This window comes from Podarcis bocagei (genome assembly GCF_964188305.1).
Source record: "Podarcis bocagei genome assembly, chromosome: 12".
NCBI classification, from domain to species: domain Eukaryota; kingdom Metazoa; phylum Chordata; class Lepidosauria; order Squamata; family Lacertidae; genus Podarcis; species Podarcis bocagei.
The window spans coordinates 34,581,454-34,606,027 of record NC_138137.1 but is presented as its reverse complement, the minus strand read 5'-3'; the positions used below and the strand labels follow the sequence as shown (position 1 = coordinate 34,606,027).

The 24,574-nt window shown below is 37.9% G+C and overlaps 1 protein-coding gene across 13 annotated transcripts in view; it reads left to right on the top strand.

Moving 5' to 3' along the window:
- The window catches only part of AKAP9 (A-kinase anchoring protein 9), a 109,492-nt gene that overhangs the window by 65,498 nt on the left and 19,420 nt on the right, over positions 1-24,574 (top strand). For 9 of the 13 annotated variants that reach the window (XM_081163107.1, XM_081163118.1, XM_081163115.1 and 6 more), the window contains 11 exons: positions 207-433; positions 6,901-7,063; positions 11,779-11,991; positions 13,676-13,714; positions 15,196-15,428; positions 16,574-16,693; positions 18,560-18,736; positions 18,843-18,947; positions 19,928-20,080; positions 20,302-20,481; positions 23,291-24,358. In XM_081163107.1, the coding sequence (XP_081019233.1) occupies positions 207-433; positions 6,901-7,063; positions 11,779-11,991; positions 13,676-13,714; positions 15,196-15,428; positions 16,574-16,693; positions 18,560-18,736; positions 18,843-18,947; positions 19,928-20,080; positions 20,302-20,481; positions 23,291-24,358 (2,678 nt within the window). The remainder of the gene's footprint in view (positions 1-206; positions 434-6,900; positions 7,064-11,778; positions 11,992-13,675; positions 13,715-15,195; positions 15,429-16,573; positions 16,694-18,559; positions 18,737-18,842; positions 18,948-19,927; positions 20,081-20,301; positions 20,482-23,290; positions 24,359-24,574) is intronic. The other 4 variants (XM_081163111.1, XM_081163114.1, XM_081163109.1 and 1 more) reach the window with 4 other exon arrangements.

Here is a 24,574-nt window from a genome sequence, read left to right as displayed (position 1 = left end):
TTTTGTTGTTGCTGTGATGTCCTGCTTTTACAGTGTAAGTATGGCCATATATTATTATATATGTGTATTTGTACTATTTATTTGATCATAATTCATTCTGTATATATATATATATATATATGAACCTGTTTTACCATTTTTAATACCAAAAAGCTTTACAAGACACCATTACTCATATTATTATCATCATTATTATTTTTGTGTAGAAAAGGCATCATCTTCGTATCATGGCAGCGATGTAGAAGGTGATGGCCCTAGCATGTGGTCAGAAGTCACAGATGAAGGCCTTGAACTCTCACAGTACCTCACGGAGCATGGCTTTGCTGGAGTGGAAGTAGACCCCAAAAATGAAGAGCTGGTTTTAAATATCAGTTCTCGACTTCAGGCAGCCGTTGAAAAACTTCTGGAAACAATAAACGAAACCACCAATCAGGTAGCACTCCTTAATTATATCCTTAGTAGATTATTGAGGAACGGGTTGCAAAACACTATTGGATACAGTATAGGTTTTGAAAATCTTCTCCCTTAGCATCTCATCCCAACCTCCTCTCCCCCTTCTCCTTACAACTTATCCCAACTACACTTTCTCCTTTAGACCCCCCCCCCTCCCACCCTCTGCTTATACTCACACTGACATGGGTGCCTTGGCCTTAGCTGCAGAAGTTGAGGAGCAGCGAAGTGGTAGGATGGTTGTTTGACAGCTCCCCTGTGCTGTCCTGACTGTTCCTCAGCAGCCTGCCTGGGGTTCCCACCTGCCTCTGCTTACTTCCTTCTCTGCTCCAATGCTGCTGAGGCCAAAACAGCAATATCGGTGGGCGGTGGGCAGTGGCAGCAGAGCTGAATGGTTGGTGGGGAGCTGCCCTGGGTTTTCCTCTGTGGCTTGCCTAGGCTACCTGATACCTGTGTTGATCATCTGGGCCACCTGCTCACCTGCACTGTCACCTGCCTGTTCACTCACTTGTGTGGGCTGCCCCCATCTCTATTTCCATCATCCTCAACTGCCAACACTGCTTTTCCTTCTTCACGTTGTAGTTCACAGAGCCATCTGTTGCTGGCCATGGAAACCACAGCATGATGACATCCTTATATAGTATATAGTACTGTAGGATAGATTTAGAAAAGTAAGCATTAGCATCTCTTTAAAAAGTATCTATAGCCCTGATACCTGTTTATCTGTTGAGCCAGGTGTATTGATTTTCCACCTCCATCTCCACTTCTGGTGGTGGTACACCTACAATATTATATGATTTTTTGGGGTTTGTGGTAAGTTTTTCAGATCTTTTGAAGTCTCTTATGTTTTCGGAGGTTTCTTTCATTTAAATGTTTAAATGTATTTAAGACAGTGATGTAAACAGTTCAAAGTTGTGATAAGCTAAATCAAATTATTTGAAAGTTGTTTCTTTGGTTGCCATGACTTTGATCATTCCTTCCTTGGGAGAGCAGATATTTCTCATTCTGTGGATTTAAATTCTTATAGGCTGGTGTGTGTATCCATTAATTGAAGGGCCAATTCTTTGGGTACAGGGAAGCTGCACACAAACATTGCCTAGTACCTTCACGTGAGGAAGTAAATTGGATTCCTTCAGACCTATACCATCGGTGCCCTCAAAGTGTGGAATGTGTAGTTGTTCCCAGTTTCAACTAGTGTTTATACAATTCTTATTATTTCCAGAAAGATATGTGTATGCCAGTGTAACTTGCAATAGGATTTCATTTGCAATCCAGTTTTTTCAGTGTTGGCTTTCCTAGAAAGAAAATACTTCATTTTAAAAACTAGTGAATCGTAGGATTGAATAGGTCTTGCATCCGGAACGTTCCAATGAACGTTGTTTCATTGCAATTGTTTCAACCTGCTTATCCTATTGGAAGCCTTTTATCTTTCCATCTCAATATTTTTCTTCAATATTTTGAGTCATTGCACCTAGGTGTTTACCCATCTCCTCTCCCTCTTCCTCAAATACTTGGAACTTTTAGAATGGTGCCATGAATGTGCACACCAAGTTTGAATCCAGTTTTTCAGTGCTGAATATTTCCCTTTCAAAAATAGTCCCTATCAAATAGGTCAGTTTTGAACCTGAAACCTAGAACGACTTTTGGAAAAAGCAATATATTGTAGCATGCATAGTTTTAGTGCTCAACGAAGAAATCACATTTCTTGCATGCCTCAAAATGGTGCCACATTTGAACTTGGAACCTGCATCATAGTATTATAGCCTCAGCCTGTTAAATGCATTTGAAACGAATCTCAGTGCTCAAATGAGAGCTCTTCCATCCCTCTTAGAAACAGGTGAATGGATCAGATACATCTTTGAATTTGAAATATACTATTCTATTTCAATGACAAACCTAGACAGCATCTTAAAAAGTAGAGACATCACCTTGCCAACAAAGGTCCGTATAGTTAAAGCTATGGTTTTCCCAGTAGTGATGTATGGAAGCGAGAGCTGGACCGTAAAGAAGGCTGATCGCCGAAGAATTGATGCTTTTGAATTATGGTGCTGGAGGAGACTCTTGAGAGTCCCACGGACTGCAAGAAGATCAAACCTATCCATTCTGAAGGAAATTAGCCCTGAGTGCTCACTGGAAAGACAGATCCTGAAGCTGAGACTCCAATACTTTGGCCACCACATGAGAAGAGAAGACGCCCTGGAAAAGACCCTGATGCTGGGAAAGATTGAGGGCACAAGGAGAAGGGGACGACAGAGGACGAGATGGTTGGACCGTGTTGTCGAAGCTACCAGCATGAGTTTGACCAAACTGCGGGAGGCAGTGGAAGACATGGGTGCCTGGCGTACTCTGGTCCATGGGGTCACAAAGAGTCGGTCACGACTAAACAACAACAACAATTCTATTTCATATCTGTCTATCAAGTTTAATTTTGTCAACTTAGTTTCTCAGGACTCTCTTGCAACAGAACAAGCAGAAAATGCCCAGCAAGTTAAATGAAAGACTTATTTTCTAATGGACAATAAGTGCATCATTTTACAACTGGTTTCTCCAAAGGATGTAATCAAAATCTTATTCTCCTTTCTATCTTCCCTCATCTCCCTCAAACTTCCAAAGAACTCTGTTGTGATGATAAGGTGATCTTTGTGCCAAAAAAATCTACAAACAGTATGAATTTGGCCTATCATCTAATTCATGGACTTGCACATTGATCCTAATAGAAAGAGAAACCTTGCTAGGAGTGCTTTTCAGGCTGTCAACATTAAAGATCTGGAAATGCAACTATATTTTAGAAATGTTCTTTTTTACAAAGCATTGAAAATAGTCTTTTAGTCTTGAAGCTATTGTTTTATTCCCTTACGAATACAGCTTCTCTGCTCTGACTTGGATTTTGAATCTTGTTGGGCAAGGTTTACTGTGGGTGTGCTAATTCAAATTCCATCGGCTTGTGTACCTGCAGTAAAGAAATTAAGCCACTCCCATTGTCCTGACCTCTTCCTCAACAGAGGCATTGAGAGAGAGAGAGGCTTTCACTTTACACGGTGAAGTTTTATCTAACTTCAGGAGAATTCTTTCAAGAAAGTAATCAAAGCCAAATAAGTGTGCCACTTTTTGTATTTTTGACCTCACTGTAGCAGGTGTTTTGTTTTGTTTTTTCAATTGACAACTGCTGCAAAAAAATTTTTTTCTGTAATGGATTGATTAACTGCCTGTTGCTTGTCGTTACGTGGCCTAATAATGAAGATACCTTGTTCCCTCAATGAATGCCTGCCTCACATTACTAATTCTTTTTGTTTAAAATACCTTTTTGAGTTTGGTTCTGAGGGGGAAAGTCGTAGTTCAAGTCTGCAAATGTTGACACTTTCTTTTCTTCTCAAGTTGATATTTACTTGGGCTTCTCCTTACTTGCGGGTTACTTATCCGGATGTAAACTGATAGTTCCTGGCTCTCTGCAGCAGTCAGACAACTGGTGAACTTCTCTGCAATTTTTTGTCAGTATATTGAAACCTTTCATAGCTAAGTCAAATAGCCCTATCTGATGAGCGAAGGCACCAACGTTATTCTCGAATGGATTCCTACCGTACATATTGGGCATCAAATCTATTCAGTGGCTTGAAGTCAGAAAAAAGCGAGGAAGAAGATACATATGAAGTTGAATCTCGTGTGCCTTTACCATATCCTTTTCCTTTCACCGAAGAGTTGGATGAAAATAACTCTGTAGTTGTCAATACTTCAATTTTTCATTTTACGCGCAGGAAAAATGAGCATAGAGTAAGAGTTGTTTCAAAAATTTCTTTGCCTACACCCCCTTATTCAGTAAGTATTAAAGAACCTGAAGGAATTTTAATCTTGCTGTACATGTGTGTGTGTGTGTGTGTGTGTGTGTGTGTGTGTGTGTGTGTTACATGCTGGCAGAAATGGTAATGGGAAAGTTTTAAACTATATACTGTACTTGATAATATTTTTGTATCTAAAGCAGTTTTTTATTTTGTAAACAAAGCTAATGAAACTTTTTTCTTAAATTATTGACACTACAGTAGAATTGAATTCAGCATGCAGTGCCAGTATTGACATTATAAAGCAGGCGCAGACGTAACATATTTGTAGATATCTGTTATTTTAGTGCTTGCCACTTAAATCTCAGTTATGACAGCTGTGTATCTGAGCCATGTAGCATATCTAGCTATTATTTAACAATCACATTTATTCTCTTTGTTTATTTGATTTTATTTATTTGATTTCCCCCCCTCCATGCCTTTCAGTAAAATATATTTGCAAAGTAGCAAAAAGCATACTTTAATAATATAAGGACCGTTTCCAATGAATGTATGGTTCTGTTTGCACCCAAAGCTGAATGCAACATTGTTATGATAGATAATAGGAGGCACATGACAAAATGAGGATCAAATGCCCACATTGGGCAATGTGTTGCATGTGCTGCTTTAGTAGTGAATAGTTTAATTTGGCCATGCTTCAGTGTAGAGTGGAGAAACAGAAAGTAATGGAAATACTAATGTCACTTTCTAATAAGATATATCAAATGCATACGTAAACTAAGATGCAGTAGTATATTCTGTAAAATGCACCTGTGAATTTTTGATAATGCTAAGTATAGTTATCTGCCATGTAATCAAAGCATAGAGAAATCTTTAGTACAATTTAAATAATCTTTAGGAATATTATTTTGTGTTTTGGCACAATGTGCTGACTGAGGCTTTGTGCATACTATGCATTTGAAGCACATTTCAAACACGTGTCTCTCCCCCCCCCCCCATCAACTACAGTTTCCTGGATTTTGTGGGGGGAGTTTCCTGTGCTTTAAATGTATGATATGTGCGCAGACTTAGGTGACTTGAGACCTGTACTGTGAGGTGTACTTCTGTCTCTCTATATATATTGGTATAGTTTTGCTGCCTTTAGATTTAGTAATGGGGCTGGGATACCTAGATAACATTTCTCCCCTTCTCTCGGATGGTGGTGGAGGAAACTGGAAGTTCTCCATGAGTGCAGCTGTCATCATCCAGACAGCAGTTATTTGGATTTTGAGAGCCCTTCCACACAGCCAAGCCACGTTGCTGGATGAGAAAAAAGTTAACCCTAAGTATATACTGCTGCAGGAAGCTTTAGCATTAGAACTCTGTTTGCATGGATTGCTTGACATTTTGCTTGCTGGCCCATGTCTTCATTGTTAACCAGCGACAACCACCTTAGCTTTGTTAACGCTAAAACAGTTGATAAAAATAGAAGAGCTTTCCCCCCCGATAAAGCCAAGCTCTATGAGGAATATAGTATTACAAGACACATAATATGTGAACACATTCACCATACTTATAAAAACATGGGTGTGGGTTCTTTCCTTCCCTGCAGTTAAACAAATATGTGTTTTGTCATTTTGTAATTTGAGTAGCACGTGAAATGTCAGCAGCCTTACCTGCCCTTAACAGCTAGACTCTGAACTTTTTCACTTGTTAAACTGATCTAAGAATTTTATTTTTTTACAAATTCTAAGTAAAGTCATGCTATATTCTTTCTTACCTTAAGCACATGGCTTGAAAAATATTGTTTCCCACAAGTCTCTACTGTGATTCTGGTCTGATAATTACAGCAGGTGGTTCTTCATCATTTCTCAAAGATTTATTCAAAAGAGACAGGCAGGATTTTTGACTCAGAGCTATTGGTTTTTGAGATGAATTGCTTTTGGTGGGGGGCAAATGAACTGTTTCAATGTTTGTTTTTTTTAAATTATGTCAGTTAAGTAGGTGACATTTCCACAAATTAAACAGTGGATGGAAAATATACAATGGGAAACAACATCTCCCTTCAAGTACTAATTCATATGTGTTTAAGAGCTTTAGAGCCTAATGAACCTTGCCTATAGGGTTGTTTCTGCTTCATTGTGGTTCTCCGACCTTTGATCTGAGGGAGTTGCACAGTAAATATTACCCTGTAGTATGTCTTGTTGTATTAATTGAGCATGGTGGAAAACACCAAAGTTTCTTATGAAATAGAATTATTATTTGCAACATGAAATCCGTTGCTCCACATTCCTTTTCAACCATCCTAATTAGGAACTGTCGTATAAAATTTGTAGCAAAAGCTAATATGTGTAGTATGTGCTGAGGATTCCATTACGTTCTGGAAAGTTTGAAATGAACATTAAAATGAGCCTCTCATAAGTTGACGTAAGCTAGGAAGTGTCAAGTTCCGGCACTTGGACACGGATATGGTCATGTGACACTGATTCATTATACTGCAGTGTGCAGGTATTTACTTATCTTACTGACCATATTGTGTAAGGCCAATAAACCTCTAATTTAGAAGTCTGTAGAAATGAACGAAAGGGCCCGATCCTTTCCAGATTATTTATCGTTCCACAACAATTTCAAGTTCCCAGTATAAGACCTGGTTTTTAAACCATCAAATTTTAACCTTTTTCATTCTCTTATCACACAGCTTGAACATGCTAAAGTTACACAGACAGAATTGATGCGAGAGTCCTTTAAACAGGAACAAGAAGCCACTGAATTGCTCAGATGCCAGGAGGAATTGCAAGAGCGACTCGATGGAGAGGTTAAAGCTAGAGAGCAGTTGGCTTTGGAGCTTAGCAAAGCAGAGAGTAAGTAATGATTCATCTGCTGTATAAGACTTTAAATGTTTAAGGCATAGCAAATCCTTTCTCTTCGTTATGTCAGTGTTTGCAGTATTTGCATTCTTCGCCCCCAAAATTGCTAGAATCATAGAGCAACTCATTTAGTGATCTCTTGAATCCATGTCAAATTTTCAGGTAGTTATGGATAAATTATCCTTCTTTTTCAGCAGTAGAGAAAAGGAAGGTGCAAGCAAATAGAAAACAAAATTAATTCATACCTCTCTGAGAGAAAGGAAAGCAGCCACAATGCGAAACAGACAGACAGAGAGCAGAAATGAAGAATAAAATAAAAAATGAGTATCTTGTGCCAAGGTTAGGGGGAAATAAGGGGGAGAGGATTTTCAGAATCTTCTGCAGTGTATAATCTAACCTCTTTTTTTTCCAACCTGTGCTTCAAGTTAAACTACATTAAAGGTTATATCCTAATACCATCATTATCATTCACTTGTTCTGTAATGGACAGCAGCAGTGTCTTGAGTATTTATTGATGAGAAAATTGCAAAATGAGGGTTTTCATGGTTGGTTCAACTCTGGCGTATTTTATAGACGATGCTTTCATCATTGTGAATATTCTCAATTTGCATGCCACCAGTAGGAGTAATGAGCTCTTTACTCATAATATCACATTTTGTGTATGATTCAGAATCTGTTAAACCTGTATAACAGGATGTCTGTTGCCATTGAAACCTATCACCATTGTACTCGTTCTTTCAATAGACATTAGTTCAGGGTAAGACACAGATTATTTGTGAAAAGTTCTGTTTACTGAGCAAGGCATAAAGGCAAGATTCAAAAACTAGGGCTCAACTTAAATAACTTTTTTGTTAACTAATTATAAAAAAGTTAAATACAAGGAAAGTCATGTTATAGCTGGTGGATGGCCTCTCTTTTACAGCACTTCAACTTTTCAGCCAGCTCTCCTTTGAAATGCATATGAGCCTAGATTTTGAATGAGCCTTTGAATTAATCAACAGGTGTTTGAGTCATGGGTCAATGATTTAGTTGATAAATCAAAGAGCCAGAATTTGGCAGCACTGAACCATTCATAGAAATCAGCATATGAACCTGTCCTTTAATAGGCTGTACATTGGCATTTAATAAATAAATTCTGACTGATACAAAAATAGATTACTTACATTGTACTAAAAGCCAAAGAAATTATTTTAATTTTTGGATAATTGTGCTTTGCTTCTTAAAAAAATTGATGTTTAGAATTGTTCTTTAAAGGTATTCTTGTGTTGCTTATTGGCTGCTTTCAGCAGCACAAACAAACAAACAAACAAACAAACAAACAAACTGTGTGTTAAAGCTGCAGTCCTAAACATATTTACTAGAAAATAAGATTAATTGAACTCAGTAGGACTTGCTTCTGAGTAAAGGTTGATAGGATTGTGCTAGAAATAACTTTACTTCAGACTATTTATTAACAACAAAACAGTATTCACCAAGCTTGCAAAATTTGTCAAAAGAAATCTGTGGAATTGCATTTTTCCTTAAGATAAATACTACTTTCTAATGAGGGTTTGTGATTTACTAATGTACCCTTGGGCAGTTCTCATGAAATTGAGTGCCATTTTTTTTTTAAAGATCTGATTCATGACTGCTTCTTGGGAGCAGTATTTACAGTCTCTGACATTACAGCAGCCAACTCCTTTAAATTCTGGTTTTGTCACCTTGATTTTAAAAAAAGGCAGATTTAAGCTACTGCAAACTTTCTTGTTTGGTAGAATTCCAATGATGAATGTGCATTCATACAAAAAATTGTCCAAATTATGGCCTTCTGTCCTGTCATAAAGATTTAAAACCCTCTTTACATGTTACGTAGTGTCTGCAGCTCTAAAGTATGTGCACATGTACACAATCCTGCTTCACATAGTAATAATAGTAGATAGGTAGCCGTGTTGGTCTGCCATAGTCAAAATAAAAAAATTCCTTCCAGTAGCACCTTAAAGACCAACTAAGTTAGTTCTTGGTATGAGCTTTCGTGTGCATGCATCTGAAGTGTGCATCATGTATCTGAAGAAGTGTGCATGCACACGAAAGCTCATACCAAGAACTAACTTAGTTGGTCTTTAAGGTGCTACTGGAAGGAATTTTTTTATTTATAGTAATAATAATAATACCTTTATTGTCATTGTACAACCTGTGTACAATAAAATTAATTGAGCTTGCCCCCCCCCAATACTCAATCTTTTATCGAACAACACACCACCTCGCAAGTCAATTTTGCTATGTTATTTTCTGTTCAACAGCCAAACAGCCCACGGATAGAAGCTATTTTTTAGCCTGTTGGTATGGCTGTTTATACTTCTATATCTCCTGCCCGAGGGGAGAAGATTAAAGAGGTGATGGCCGGGGTGTGAGTCATCCCTGAGAATTTTTCTCGTTCTCCTAAGGCAACGATCCCTTGCGATGTCATCTAGCGGACTTAAGGGACAGCCCATGATATCATGTGTTGTATTCACCACCCTCTGTAGAGACTTTCTGTCCGCGGCTGTCAGGCCAGCATACCACACTGTGATACAATATGAAAGGACACTCTATTGTGGACCAGTAAAAGGAGTTGATCAGTTGTTGTTTAACATTATTCTTTCGCAAGACCCTGAGGAAATGGAGTCTCTGTTGGGCCTTTCTGACCAACTAAGTCTCTGTTGGGCCATTCTGACCACCTGAGTTATGTTGAATAGTATCGAATGGTTTTGTAAATAAAACACACCCATTTCACCACACGTCCTATGACGTGTCCAGTTTTCTTTTCATATGGTAATATCAACCTAGGACAAGTAACCAGATGCATAAGCTATACATTGGTATATCAGTTTGGCTGACATGGGCTGGTAGATCCTGGTGCCACTGTTACTTAAAGAGCAAGTTTATAGGCTTTCAGAAAGTAAAGAAAAAGATTGGGATTCAAAGGCAGGCCCAACTTGTTTGATGTACCTAGCATCAACACTCCTGCCCCACCACTACCATCAAAAAGCATATCTGTTGTAAAATAAGAGAGAGAAAGAGAGAGAGAGAGAGAGAGAGAGAGAGAGAGAGAGAGAGAAGCAAAGGTTGATTTGAGTTGGGGATCAGCTTTTTAAAAGGAAAATATCCACCAGACTAGCATAGCTCCTTGGACATAACTAAAGTATTCCTTTGAATCCTAACCAAGTACAGAAATTCAAATTCTCTCATGTTTACAAGAAATCTAACTCAGGACAGTAGAAAATTCAGTGGGACTAAAGTGTGGGAAAGGGCAAATAACGCTGCAAAGTACCGTACTTGGAATGTTTAGCTCTTGTGTTGGTGAAGAGGCAATAAAGTTCTGTAGGTTTGTGTTCTCTCAAAATACCAAGGCTTGCCAAACATGCTTTTTTATGCATAACATACTAAATGGGCTTTCATCTGAGTTGGGTTTTGGTGTGGTACATTACCTAAATTTCTATAAATCTTCACGTTATCATTTTAAGGGACTGCTGGCATTGTAGTCTCATAATTCAGGTTTGTTCAACTATGAAACAACCAACTTTAACATGTGAAGACTTGTTGAAGTACCTTTTTATTGATGCATCTAATCTGGGAGCTCATAAATCAACAAATCTTATGCTGGGGGAAATTCAGTTCAAAAAAACCCACATTGGCCTAATTTGCAGTAGTGATGCATTAAACTGTGGCGGGTGACTAATTGCTGGTTAATTATATTTTCCTAAGAAGAATAATAGATTCAGTATGAGCATATTGTTAATTATTGTCCCTTTTGAGAACACTGCATTTATCATAACTACACAGACACACGTTATACTAAAGAAAACTTGCCCTCACAAGGTAGTTTGGAGCGGAACAGTGACCGCTGTTCAGTGAAACGCTAAGCCAGGAATTGTGATTTGTTGCTCCCGCCGGGGGGATGTGAAGTGGGAGCCATCTGTGCATTCTTGTGTGAATGCAGCCATTGTGTTTGCAATAGGCATTGTAAGGTGTTTGAGACAAAGCCCATTTCATTGTATACAATATGCAAAACCTTTGAAATAATTAATTAAAGACATTTACTAGTTTTTTAATTCTGTTAAAACAGCTGGAAAGTAAGCGTGTATTTTTAAAAAAATTATGAACAGTTAACAAGTGGGTTAGTATAATTCATACCAATTTAAGACCTACCTATTTTTATGTCTATGAAGTTTTAATACATAATTTCAGGAAGAAATTATTAGTAAAAATTCATCACCCCCAAACACTTTACAGATAAATGAACACCTTGAAGCAACTTTTATTAGTATGTAGTTATGCCCACTAACATAGTAGGGCTCTTTGGAATTTATTGAATTTAAGATCTTTAGGCCTGTTTGGATGGTGTGTTGAATCCCATCATCACCTATGAATGTGTGAACATGACAGTCAAATACACACATGCACACATTTCACTCAGACATGCATGCAGACATACAGTCATGTTGCCACCCCATGAAGAAGCTGTCTCACAAATTTAATTAAATATATGGCACTTTGGGAATGTGAAGCTAAAATTGAAGGCAAAAAATATTCTAGGTTCAATCACATAGGATAAAGCTCTTCCACTTATTTCAACAGCTGTTGATATTCTGGTCAGAGTTGTCAACATGTTTTCTAAAACTTTTCTTTTCTTTGAAATATATGCTTGGAAACCACTGTGGTTAATTTCAGTATTTTTCTTGTTCCTAAAGATCTTATTGATGGCTATGCAGATGAAAAATCACTTCTGGAACAGCAAATCCAGGAAAAAACAGATGCAATAGACCATCTTGAGCAAGAGCTACTCTGTACAGGTAACAAATTACAGGAGCTAGAGGCTGAGAGACAGCAGCTTCAAGAAGAGAAGGAGTTACTCTTCAGACAAAAGGATGCTATGAAAGCTGATGCAGGACCAGTAGAACAACGTATGTATTCCCCTCAGTCTTCCAAAGATCTTACCTGGTTTAACCAGTTACTATTTAGTAGATTTTTCACTTCACTTTCGTAAAACTGGTTGGGAGGGTATGTCTTCCAATCAGGTCAGCTGACCTCTGTGCAACAGTACCTTACCTTCTTTGCAAAAGAAACATGAAAAATCCACCAGTTTGCCTTAAGCAAACAAGGGCACCATGCTAAGATGCCTATAGAAATATTTTTTTAAAAAATAGTATTGGTGGGATTAAATCCATCTTGAAACACACACACACACATATCAATAGATGCCACCTTCCCACTGAGAGAACAATCCAAACTCTTATTATCGCAAGTGGATGTTTCAGTTAAGAGATCATATCAGCTTTCTTTAACAACCCAACTCCTCACCCCAAAGGATTCATGTACCTTTTCTTAGTAACATTTCCAAAAGGATGAAGGCATTTACAATCAGATGGGGAAGCTGAATTGAATCTTCCCCCGGTGAAAACACATGGGTTTATGGTTAGGTCCAGTTAACATACATAAGGAATATTGGGGTGCAATCATGGAATCATGTAAGTGTAGAGTTGCAAAGAACCCCAAGGGTAATCTAGTCCAACCCAATCAGAATGTTGTTTCAGCTAAAATATATTAGTTATGTTTTCAGCTGCCTCTTCCTTCAATATGCTCAGAACAACATTTTACCTTTTAAATTCTGTGAAATAGGGTAGCTTAAATTATTGTATTTACCCAGGGCCACCTAGTGAGCTGAGATGGGCTTTCCTTTACCTAAACCCAACATTGTAACTATAACACCACATTTGTCCAAAAAATAGAATATTTAAATGTAACTGGAGAAATACGTATAGATATTGAAGAGTGTTCCAATTCACTCGATGATTGCTAGAAACTGATGAGTAGGAAGATTGTGTATAAGTTGATTTTTATATAAAAATACTCATACTGTCTCTTTTTCCCCCACAAAGAAACTGCCCAGGAAGCAAAACCCCTAATTTTTTTTAATTTTGTATTCTGTTGTGCCTACCTTTTTGCTGGATAGCTTCTAAAAAGAAGACACAAAGCTTGTTTAATGTGCTTAAGTGTTTGTTCCACTAATATTTGCCTTCATAAAGCAAATTAATGTTTTAATCCTCTTTTCCCCAGTAAGAGACATCTTATTGAAACAGTGTTTATTGTAAAGAGTACATTGACATGCTAAAGGTGTTCACTTAAGAATATCATCTCTATTCTATAAGGAGCATGTGAAGTTTTAGATTTTTTTAAAAAAAGCTGAAGAAGCAATAATGATCAAAAGAGGTAGTGAGTTAATTACGTTTGAATAAACGTATCATGTAAAAATATCAAGATTAGGACGTGGGTTTCTATTTTGCAATAATCTAGTAATCAGTACATTTAATAGCAGGTATGTTACCTGGGCTTTTCAGTGGAACATCTATAGTGTGTTCATGAAACTTTGTGGAAAAATAAATGGATATTCCACATTAAAATAGTAGAAAAACACGTAACTATCGTACTTAACAGATTAATGACACATTTCTTGCATCATCAGGCATTTTCACTGAACTCAGCATTCTGTCTTCAACTTCATTTTTCTTATACAGTATTACACCTTAAGAAAGCTATAGATGGCATGTGAATTACTTTGCTTCTTGTTTTTTTTTTCTGTTCTCCTAGGCCTAGTAGATGCTGCAGTCGATGCAGCTTCCCAAGCAGGTGTGTTTGTACATTGCATGGCCAATCTTTCATTGGGTGGCAGATTTAACAGCTACTGACACTTGCTAATCATGGTCTCTCTTTGGGCTTTCAGCTTACTGACATTAACTTATACTGGGCTGCAGCTTTGATACTGTGTTTCATACTCACAACTTTCTTTTTGACAGTTGCTCACAATTTCTAAGTGCAATACATTAGTAAAGTGAAGCAGATTCATTTAATAACCATCATCTTAGTCAATTAGTTTGCGAGCACAGGTAGTAGTAATACTTTGCTTTGAAAACTGCAAATACATTGGTTGATAATACCTTTGCCAAATATGACTTCTGTATTGACATACGATGTTTAAGCAAGCAAGCATGATGTAAGATGATGGTCCCCAAATATTCTGTATTGTGTAATGCAAAATGGCCACTATCTGGTGACTTTTTTTCCTTTTTCTTTCATTTATATGATAAAATATCCTTATCTATAAATCCATTACTCTGCAGTATTCCTCATTTAAAAAATCAACAAGCATTTTGTGATTGCAGTATCTGTATCTGTTATACTGGTGAATCACATTATAAAGCGTTTATCCTGATATTATTTCTGGCTATACAAAATGTTAGGAGATATTTACATGATGAGCCCAATTCAGTGGGAGTTGACTAAGCATGTCCACTCTGTGTATTGGAAGCCTTAGCTCTGCTGGGAAGAGATCACAATGTACCTCCTGTTCACGTTAATGTAGCCCAAATCCCAGAAGGTGTGTTGCCGACACAGCAAGTATCAGTGTCACCAGATAGTCCAATATAGCCTCCAACATCCAATGTAACTGGAGTGGCATTGGAAGGCAATCTGTTCCAGTAGCCCCATGCCACTGTAGGCCGTAAATATGATAGCATTTTCCCACATCGTGAAAAGCATTTTTTTAAAACTGAAGGGCAGGGGATGGGGGAAGTAAGGTGTTTAAACACAACACCGATGACAGAAAATCTCCATTGCAGGTAAGACATTTCCTTCGCTGTCCTTTCTATAACTCACCAGGTGAAGGTCTATAGTGTTTTCACATTTAAACGTTGTATGTGCCATTTCATGGACCATTTTTTTTGTTAACTTGGATCAGTCCTACTGGATGAGAAGACAGTTGGGTTTTAATGCCATCATACATTTTCCCCAGTACTGAATGAAATATATGCAGTTATGATTTGTTACGGTGACCCATATACGTGATTAATCATTAAAATTGGTGTGTCCTAAAGTAAACTGAGAGTGTTTCAGCTTTCATTCTGGGGTTTTGTATGACTTTTTTGTGATATCTTCCTTCCATACCTCCCTCCTTTTATTGAGAGATACCACATAATTCTGGTAAAACCCAAACCTATTTCCATCCTTTATTATACTATAGCATGAATACATTGTTTTGGGAGTGAATTTGTTCTGATAGGCTAAGGTAACGATTCCTATCCGAAACAACAACTGATGCCTTTATAAAACAGAGTTGCTGGCGGAAACAGAAAAGCTCATGAAGGAAAAAATAGAGGTGCAGCGGCAAGCAGAAAAAGAATATGACTACCTTCAAAAGCAGGTGAAGGCACTGGAAACTGATATAGAGGAGCAAGTCAGCCGATATTTGGAACTGGAGCATGAAAAAAATGCAGAACTGATGGATCTAAGGCAACAAAACCAAGCTCTGGAGAAACAGCTTGAGAAAACAAAAAAATTTCTAGATGTAAGTAAGAGATGGGTTGCAAATCCTGCTAGCCATATATGACAGAATTTTTTAAAAGTGGGAGAGAGACAAAAAGACCATACTCTAATTTAGTTAATACTGCACATTAAAAAAGCTTTCTGTGCGTTTTTACATTTTGATGCAGATTACTTTTTTTTAAAATGCAAATTAAAAATGTAGGTGTTCTTAAAAGGAATGAAGAACAACGTTGATCACAATTTCAGAATTTAAAATTTGTTAACTGTAGACTTGATAATAATAAAAAAAATATTTCGGACCTTGAAAAATACTTTAGGAGAGCACATAGCCACACCCTGACATCTTATGAAACAATGTGTGAGATGTATTTTTCCAGACATGATGAGTAATAGAGAATCATTAGTCATAGTACAGTGGAACCTTGGGTTGTGGACATAATCTGTGACAGAGGCACGTCCGCAACCAGCAGCGTTCGCATCCTGAAGCGTTCTGGTACTTCCAGGTTTCCCACGGTCCATAACCCAAAAACATGTAACCTGAAGCATCCATAACATGAGGTATGACTGTATTCTAGAGATGGCCCCAAGTGTTTGTGTATTTATTAAGGTGGCCCATTTGAGTTGATATCTAAACAGTAGCCTAAAGTACAAGCAAGCACATTAAGCTCTGTGCCAGAAAAAGAATTGCCAGTGCTTTGTCAAGCATCTACAATATTTAGTTTCTGCCTTGGCTGTCTGCAATGGCACTATACTGTATATAAAAATGTATTGCTATCAGCCCTGCCACAAATGTATATAGACAATCAGGCATGTGCCAAATATCTACCTGCTTTCTTGGGCCCAGTGCTTGTCACATTTTCATAGTCATAAGGAAGATAAGCCATCTGACTACAGTACTTTGATAAAACATCAGTGGTTATGTTCCAACTAGAAAGTTGATTTTCTGTGGACTTCTGCTATTTACTGGTAACAGAGGAGTGTGTGTGTGTGTGTGTGTGTGTGTGTGTGTGTGATTGATTGATAAAAGCAGAAGCACTGCGGTATCATTACACTCATTTTGGAAATCTTGTTTAGTTTTAAGTAAAATTGAAAACAAGATACCATGAGTTAATTTTGAAGTTCATTTGAACATGTTTGCCATAAGAAATATAATGGTTACATTTTCAGGAACAGGCAATTGATAGGGAGCATGAGAGAGATGTTTTCCAGCAAGAGATTGTGAAACTGGAGCACCAGCTTAAGATTCCCCAGAGATTTCAGCCAGTCAATGAACACCAAAACAGAGAGGTAAGATACAGGTTTGTTGGTTTGTTTTACCATAAATACATAAACTCAAATGTTGAAAATGTACAAAAATAAAGTCCTTTGTTTGGACAATTGTCCAAGGTTTCATAATCCTTTGTTTATGACCATGGACAAGTGTCATGACTACATGTTCCTCTGTCACCCTTCCTACTTCCCAATTGCATGCCAGCTTTGGCACAAAGATCTGGTCTCGCAGTAAGCCAGAGTGCTTTGTTACAGTCAAATTGGGGAATTCTGTCTTAATGTCAGTTAACAAACCAGAAAAATAAGATTTGAATTAAGCTAAAGGCTGCAATCCTTCACATATTTCCTTCGAACAATTAAGGTCTATTGTATGCAATTGGGCTACACATTATTATAACCACTTATTTGTAGAATTAATAGCCAAAACCACAGGTTTTTTTTCAGGTGTGGTTTTTAGTTCATTCATTTCCTAATGATAGTCCCAATGCAGTCAGTCAACATCCTTTACAAAATCAAAGTGAGTTCCAAAGGCCGTATGCAAACTGGGTTGGAGCAGAGGCTCTGTGGGAATCACTGGGAAGATTGAATAAATGATTTCTATTTACTGAATAGGGATAATGAAAGGGGAAACTTAGAATTTTGTAAATTTGCTTTTTATCATTAATACAGAAAGATATGCATCTTTTATGGTTGTTTATCTTTCTTTCTTGAATTAGGGCAGTGTTTTTTCCATGTGGCAGACATAGCTGACATAGTTTTAATTTGTGACACATTCCAGGGGTGAAGCGTGTTCACCTGTTTCAATAAAAACAAAACATTTTGAAGCATGTTTAAAGACTTTTATTGAAGCATAAGCTTTTGTGAACTAGAGCCCACTTTGTCAGGTTCACAGCTAACACCACAGAGAGACTAGATAAAGTGGGGGAAGTGCAAACCGTGGACCCAAAGGTCTATGGGTACAACTGCAGCACAAACATCCTGGTGCTTGCCAGATGTTTTGCACTGTAGCTGCCACTAGCCCCTGCAATGGGACTAATCTACAGAGTTATAGCAGTATCTTGGCAAAGGTGGTTCTACGATTTTTCTGTGCAAATCTCAAATTCGTATAAAATAATCACAGCAACCATATCATATCAGGAAGTAATGATGGTTTTGCACTCCAGTGTTCTATCCCCCCTTCAACTCTGTCTGTCTGCCTGCCTACCTGTGTCTGTCTATATGTTTATCCATACATCAGTCTCTAATCTGGAAGAAGTTGCAGATAACCCTTCATTCATCAGATGAAATAGTCCACCTGTGAAAGCTGAAATAAATCTTTTAAGAGTTCAACAACTCACTCTTGGGTTTTGTTTAATTTGTGTTTGTGAAACAACATCCTTTTTAATTTGGCAGGCTTGAGCTTCTGCGTAATTTCTGTCTGTTGTACATACAGTTTGAACTGGTAGCTGTCCACCCACTGGGGAGTGTTTTGTTAATTGGTTTTCACTTGCTATCTTTCTTTGGCCAATTACTACTTCTTTCTCAATGAGGTCTTTCTGGCTGCCTCATAACTGAACATTCCATTTCAGTATGCGTGGCGGCCAACATCCTCTCTTTCCTCTCAATGTGCTTTCTCTTGAGTCTTCCATCTTACTTGCCTTTATTCTCTTGGCTTCTGGTTACTAAGTAGCTCCTTGTACCTAAATACTTCAGAGATTGAAAGCTTTCTTCTTACTTCCTGCCTCTTTTTCTCCTACGCAATTTAACTTGGTTAACGTTACAGTAAATTTGTGTTTGAACTTATGACCTACATTAGCATACATCTTCTGGAGCCTTCATCAAACGAGTTCTTCATCCTTAATATTTCAAGAGGTTTGAAATATCGTTCCTGCCTATTGTCACCAGGTTGAGCAGTTAACAAATCACCTCAAAGAAAAAACAGACAAATGCAGTGAGCTTTTGCTCTCTAAGGAGCAACTTCAGAGAGATGTGCAAGAACGGAACGAAGAAATTGAGAAATTAGAGTGCAGAATCAGAGAACTGGAACAAGCTTTAATGATCAGTGCAGACAGTTTGCAAAAGGTATTTTTTTGTGGACAATGTTTTTATATATTTATTATCAACAAGAACATTCAGTTGTTTAATTGTGAATTAAAGAGATGTGATAGCTAATATCCTTACTTTAAAGGTGGAGGAAAGGAAGCAGTTTGGCTCTACAACAATAAGGGGAGAATTGCCCCTTGAAGCACAGTTACAGGCTGAGCAAGAAGCTGTAGACAGGAAAGAAAAAGAGGTAGAGTATCCCTTTCAATTATGCAGATAAGTTAATATTGCATATAATTCATTTCAATCCAACTTCACAGGGTGCAGAGGGTGCAGAGGGTCAGAATAGTCACATGGCTCCATTGTATGAGCCTGGCTTTCTTCTGCGGGCCAGACATGTGGCCTAGATGAAACTGTCCCCCCCGAGTGGAGGTAAGAGGAGCAAAGAGAGCCACATACCACATTCATGGCAAATGTATATGCGACCACATAGCTTGGGAGCCACAAGGCAAAGGCAGGGCCATGGTATGGTATGGCTGCTTCTGCTTAGATATAAGCCAGCTCAACTCTTGCTTAGCTCGCTGTGGAGGGGAATGATGTCTGGAAGAGGCCAACACATGCCCTTTTCCAGACCCTGTGACACAACTTCTGGTCTCCCCATACCCAGCCACCTGGTCAGTTTGGATACTTTTAGCCTTGGAGTTCACAGTTGCCTCTTAAAAAACCTGAGTCATCTGCAGGTTATCCAGCTTCATCACCAGACTTGATGGGTGTTTAGTATTACTATTGAGCCCACTGCAATGTTCTCTAGCCACAGGGTGCTATCACCATCCTGATATAATTGTGGATCCCCATTTAAAATCTCAGGGTGCTGAATGACTGTGCCCTCAGCCACAGACAGATAGCCCCACCAGCTCTTGTAGGTCCTTTGTCACCTTCCTGAAGGAACAACGTCTCTGGAATAATCTTCAGGATGTGTGTAGCCATTGTATATCTAGTGCTATATTGAGAATGAGGGAATAGAAGAAATGAGCTAGCATCCATCCATAATTTTCCACGTTCACTGTAAAATTGAGTATTTTTTTAAAAAGTCTTTAAAATTAGAAGTTAAATACAAACATTTGTTTCTGAAAATAAGTATGGTCGTAAGAGTGCAGAACAGTTTTTATTTTTATGGTTTTTGTTTGTTTAAAATATATTATCCCTTTGCCACTTACCTTGGGTATATAGATCATAAATCTTGAAGAACAATTAGAGCAGTTTCGTGAGGAACTAGAAAACAAAAACGAAGAAGTACAACAGTTGCACATGCAATTAGAAATCCAGCACAAAGAGTCCACTACAAGACAACAAGAACTTGAGCAAGAGAATAAATTTTTCAAGGTAATTATCTGGAAAGGAAATCCGGTATTTCCCACCCATCTTCTTCTCTTGAATGAACACATCTGCAAATCATGAGGTTTTAAAACTTTTAATACATAACATCCTGGTTTCTTCTTTTTTAAAAAGAATATATTAATATATATCTGTATATTCATCTTGTAAATGGAAAAGAATGAGAGAAACACAAGTTACATTATTTGCCGCTGTTTTTTTGTCTGTAGGAGGATATGGAAAAAATGGGACTAGCTATCCAGAAACCTGAAGATACTTCTATAAAGGGTCATCATGCAGTTGCTGGAAAATTTGTGCAGATCATACAGGAAAAGGAACAGGAAATAAATGAACTTCATGAACAAATTTCAAAACTGCAACAGCAACTTGAAATTACAACAGATAACAAAGTACATGGTTTTTGGAATCTTTTGTGGGAACTTCTCTTTTCATTGTGAGATGTAAAATCAAGACTTCCGTATAAGCCAAATAGTTTAAGGTGTTAGAATGTGGGTTAGGCCACACTGCATTTAGAAACCCATGTCCTGATTTTCAAAATACAGTTCTCATGAATTCTGCTTTCTCTTGATATATTTATTGAAATACTAATTTCTGTGTAGTGGTAGATAATTGTGCAATTTTAGTCTCAATTCCTCTGTAGGATAACTGGAGCAATATAAACGTAGATAATCTGAGTAGTGATTATCAGGATGCTAATGAAATGTATCATCTCCAGTATAAGTATTTATACAATGGGTTGTACTCTAATGCCATCTGCTGGATTTTGCCTAATTTCTGCCAGAGGTTTGCAGAAAAAATACGTTTCATAACTGAAATTGTAATTCTAGAAAGTTGCTGAATTCTTCTTGCAAACTTAGGATAGAGTGTCAGTGTGCGTTTTACAGCAAAGCACAAAAGGCAGACCAGTTTTTAATAGTTTTCAGAGTGCTGATGCCAGTTACTGTGAAACAAAGTGCTTCGAAAAGCAAAATCTAGTGAGTCATAATATTTCTCTGTTCCAAGTTATAATAGTATTCCTGCTATTTTCAGGTTTCAAAAGAGAAAGTTGTTCTGGATCTCCCCCCCCCCCCTTTCAATTTCAGGATCCCATATTTCTGTTCCTTTCTTGACTACATGCCTAAAATTACTACTGCTGCTACTCATATAGATATGTTACTTGTTCTTCAAGTTATGTTACCTAGCAAGTCCTCCACACAGCCTCCTTTGCACTAGCAATAGAGAGAATTCACTAGCTTTATTTATATGTCTTTTCAGGAATTGCTATATCTTTTGGAAAGAGGAAGACAATTATTTGTAGTGCTTCCCATAAATCCTGTGACTTTATCTTGTATCATGAAGATGTAAAATATCTAGAGCTTCTGAGTTTTCTGGTTCCATCTAGTAGTTGTTGTTTTTTGTATTTCTTTTGATTTTAAGATTTTTGTGGTGGCTAATAAATGCTTTCTGCATCCTTTGCTGAGAAAGCAAAAAGAAAGAGTTTTACTAGGTGAGGCCAAAGTCCATCCAAAACTCTATTCTTGAAGTTGTTATAAATCAATCACTGTCATCTATTCAAAACCAATATTTCAGCTATTCTACACTGGTCTTTTGAACTCATTCTATGTATACTCCTCTTTCTGTTTCTGACTTTGAATTCCTAGCATTGAAACTCTTCCTGAGGTTTCTAAAGCACACCTTTCCCATTTAGCTACTTCTATCTTCCTCTGAATTATTTGTCTGAATAATTTGAATCTTCTTACTTGGTCTTTGCACCTTCCCCTCTTTCTTAATAGATTTCTTTTAGATAAAATTCTGGAACAGTCCTTGTATGGTTGGCAACTTATCTCTTGGATCATTTTGCCTTCTTCATAATAATACACCAGTGAAATAATATGCTTTATTGTTTTTGTTTTTATTTCTTCTGCTACTTCATAGTTTCCTTCCCCGCCCCCTTACAAAATCTCTTACATCTGTTTTGTAAAGTCATGATCTCACAGCTTTTGAATAGTCCCCAGTTCTTTTTTTCTCTCAGTCAAATGGCTTCTAGCCACAGTGGCTATGTTCTCTCTCACTATTAGAGGCAGTATGCATCTGAATGCATGCCAGGAATCACAAGTGGAGAGAGTGCTATGGGCTTCCCATAGGCATCTGGTTGGGCACTGAGAGAACAAGATGCTGGACTAGGTGGGCTTTTGACCTAACCCAGCATGGCTTTTCTTACGTTGTTAAATGTATCCCACTAAAAAAAAAAAAAGATATGAGGTGTTGATTGTATGAGTTTCTCTTTTTCCCAGCCATATATAGTCGTACCTTGGTTTTCGAACAGCTTAGTTCTCAAACGTTTTCACTCCCGAACGCCGCAAACCTGGAAGTGACTGTTCTGGTTTGCGAACTATTTTTGGAAGCCAAATGTCCTACGGGGCTTCCACAGCTTCCGATTGGCTGCAGGAGCTTCCTGCAGCCAATCAGAAGCTGTGCTTTGGTTTCCATACGTTTTGGAAGTCAAACGGACTTCTGGAATGGATTCCGTTTGACTTCCAAGGTATGACGGTACTTAGATAATATAGCAACTTCATCCGTGTAGGAAGATGTGGAAATTACCCTATGATTCTGTAACTTAGGAGACCGATCAGGATCCTTACTTATTCATTTTTTGTTGTTGTATGTTTGGACTGTGGAAAAGAATGTTAAGTTCTAGTGACTAAGGATATAACGGTGGTTTTGTTGAAATAACCAGCACTCTGGAGAGTTCTTTTTTGCAAATGGCAAATGGGAGTTCAGTAACTAGAATGAAGCTGAGGAGCTGAGATATAGGAATAGTTCTGGCAGAGAAAATATCAGCTGAATTAGAGTTACACAAATTACTCTATAAGCTGCTTGTATATCTGCAGACATAATTGATCAAAAAGCACTATGAAGCTACTTGGTCCTGCATATAGTCCCTTTGAACACAGTGAATTTTATATTTTCCAGAACTTGAAACATTTAAGTGGAAAATACTATGAAGTGTATGTTTGAACAAACCAAAATTCTTAAATAACTGTCAGAAACATTTGGTTTTTAAAACTTCCATGCGAAGGTGGATTGATTGGCACTATGCAATCAATCATATATTGATAATATGAGTTGTTGTTTATGTAAGCAAGTTGTTGGAATGAATTCCAGAACTGTCTACCTCTTTTGGATAATTAAATATTTTTTATTTCTTTGACCACCTAGGTGATTGAGGGCAAAAATGAGCACATAAGGGAACTGGAGGCCCAAATAGAATATTTAAAGAGCGATCAGGAACGTGTGAAGCAAAACAGCGAACAGGAACTCGAGCAGCTAAATGACGTTATCGAAAAACTCCAGCAGGAGTTGGCAAATATTGAGCACAAAGTACCTCTGGACTTTTCTTTGACTCAGGAAGACGCAGATAACTTAAAATACCAGCTTGATGTCGTGTTGGCAGAAAAGGAAGCTTTGGTGAAACAAGTGGAAAATAAAGATGTAGAGGTCTCTGTCATGAAGAATGAACTTGAGGAAACAAAATTAAAGATGGGCAAGTTGGAGAAAGAAGTAGATGCATTTAAGAAAGAACATGAGAAAAAGGAAGGAACACACAGAAACATGCAGATGGACAGTGGTGTGGCAGAAATACGAGGATCAAGCCAACTGAAAACTGAAAGTCAGAAGAAAACTAAAATGTTAAAAAATGAAACCCCTCTTGGCTATGAGGAGAAAAATGCCAAAGATTCTTCCAGCGCAAAGTTGCAGCAGCTTCAAGAGGCTTTGGAGGAAAAGGATTCAGAGCTAAAGCAACATTGCAATCAGCTCACGGCTTTAAAAGAGCAAGCCCAGGCTGAGTCAGCGGTGCTTAAGCAGAAAATAACAGAGCTGGAAGAAACACTTGAGCAGAAAGTTGCTGCAGCCCTTGTGAGTCAAGCTCAGCTGAAAGCAGTTCTGGAGCAAAGTAAACTTCTCCAAGAAATGCAGGTGGTTTCAGGAGACGCCTTAGAAGCTATAAAAACTATTTCAGCGGAGAAAGGAAACAGCACGCCTGGAGAAGATGCAGGTTCTATATTATCTTCATTATCCAACAAACTTTTGGAAATGGAGAGCCAGCTGGCAGGTGCACAGAGCAGCCTGGAGCTAGAAAAAGCAAAGGTGGAAATTGCACAGAAGGAAGCAAAGGAGAAGGAAGAGAGACTTGCTGAACTTCATCAACTACTAGCAGAAGTAGAAGAAAAGCACAAAAAGGAGAAAGCAAAGAGTTCTAAGCAAGAAAAAACGCTTACTGCTCAGGTTTGTGTGGCCCGAAAATGGCTGCTCATTCTTCTTTTATGGAGTAGGTGACTTTTCCCAAAATATGGGTGAGGTGATGTTGGAAAACACCATATACATGACCAAAAATGTTTCTGCAATAGTTCATCAAGTCTCCTTGCACAATGGGGAACAGATTTCTCAGTTGTAAGGAAACTTGTATCTTTTCGCATTGCTTATCATGACTATTGCCAGTTC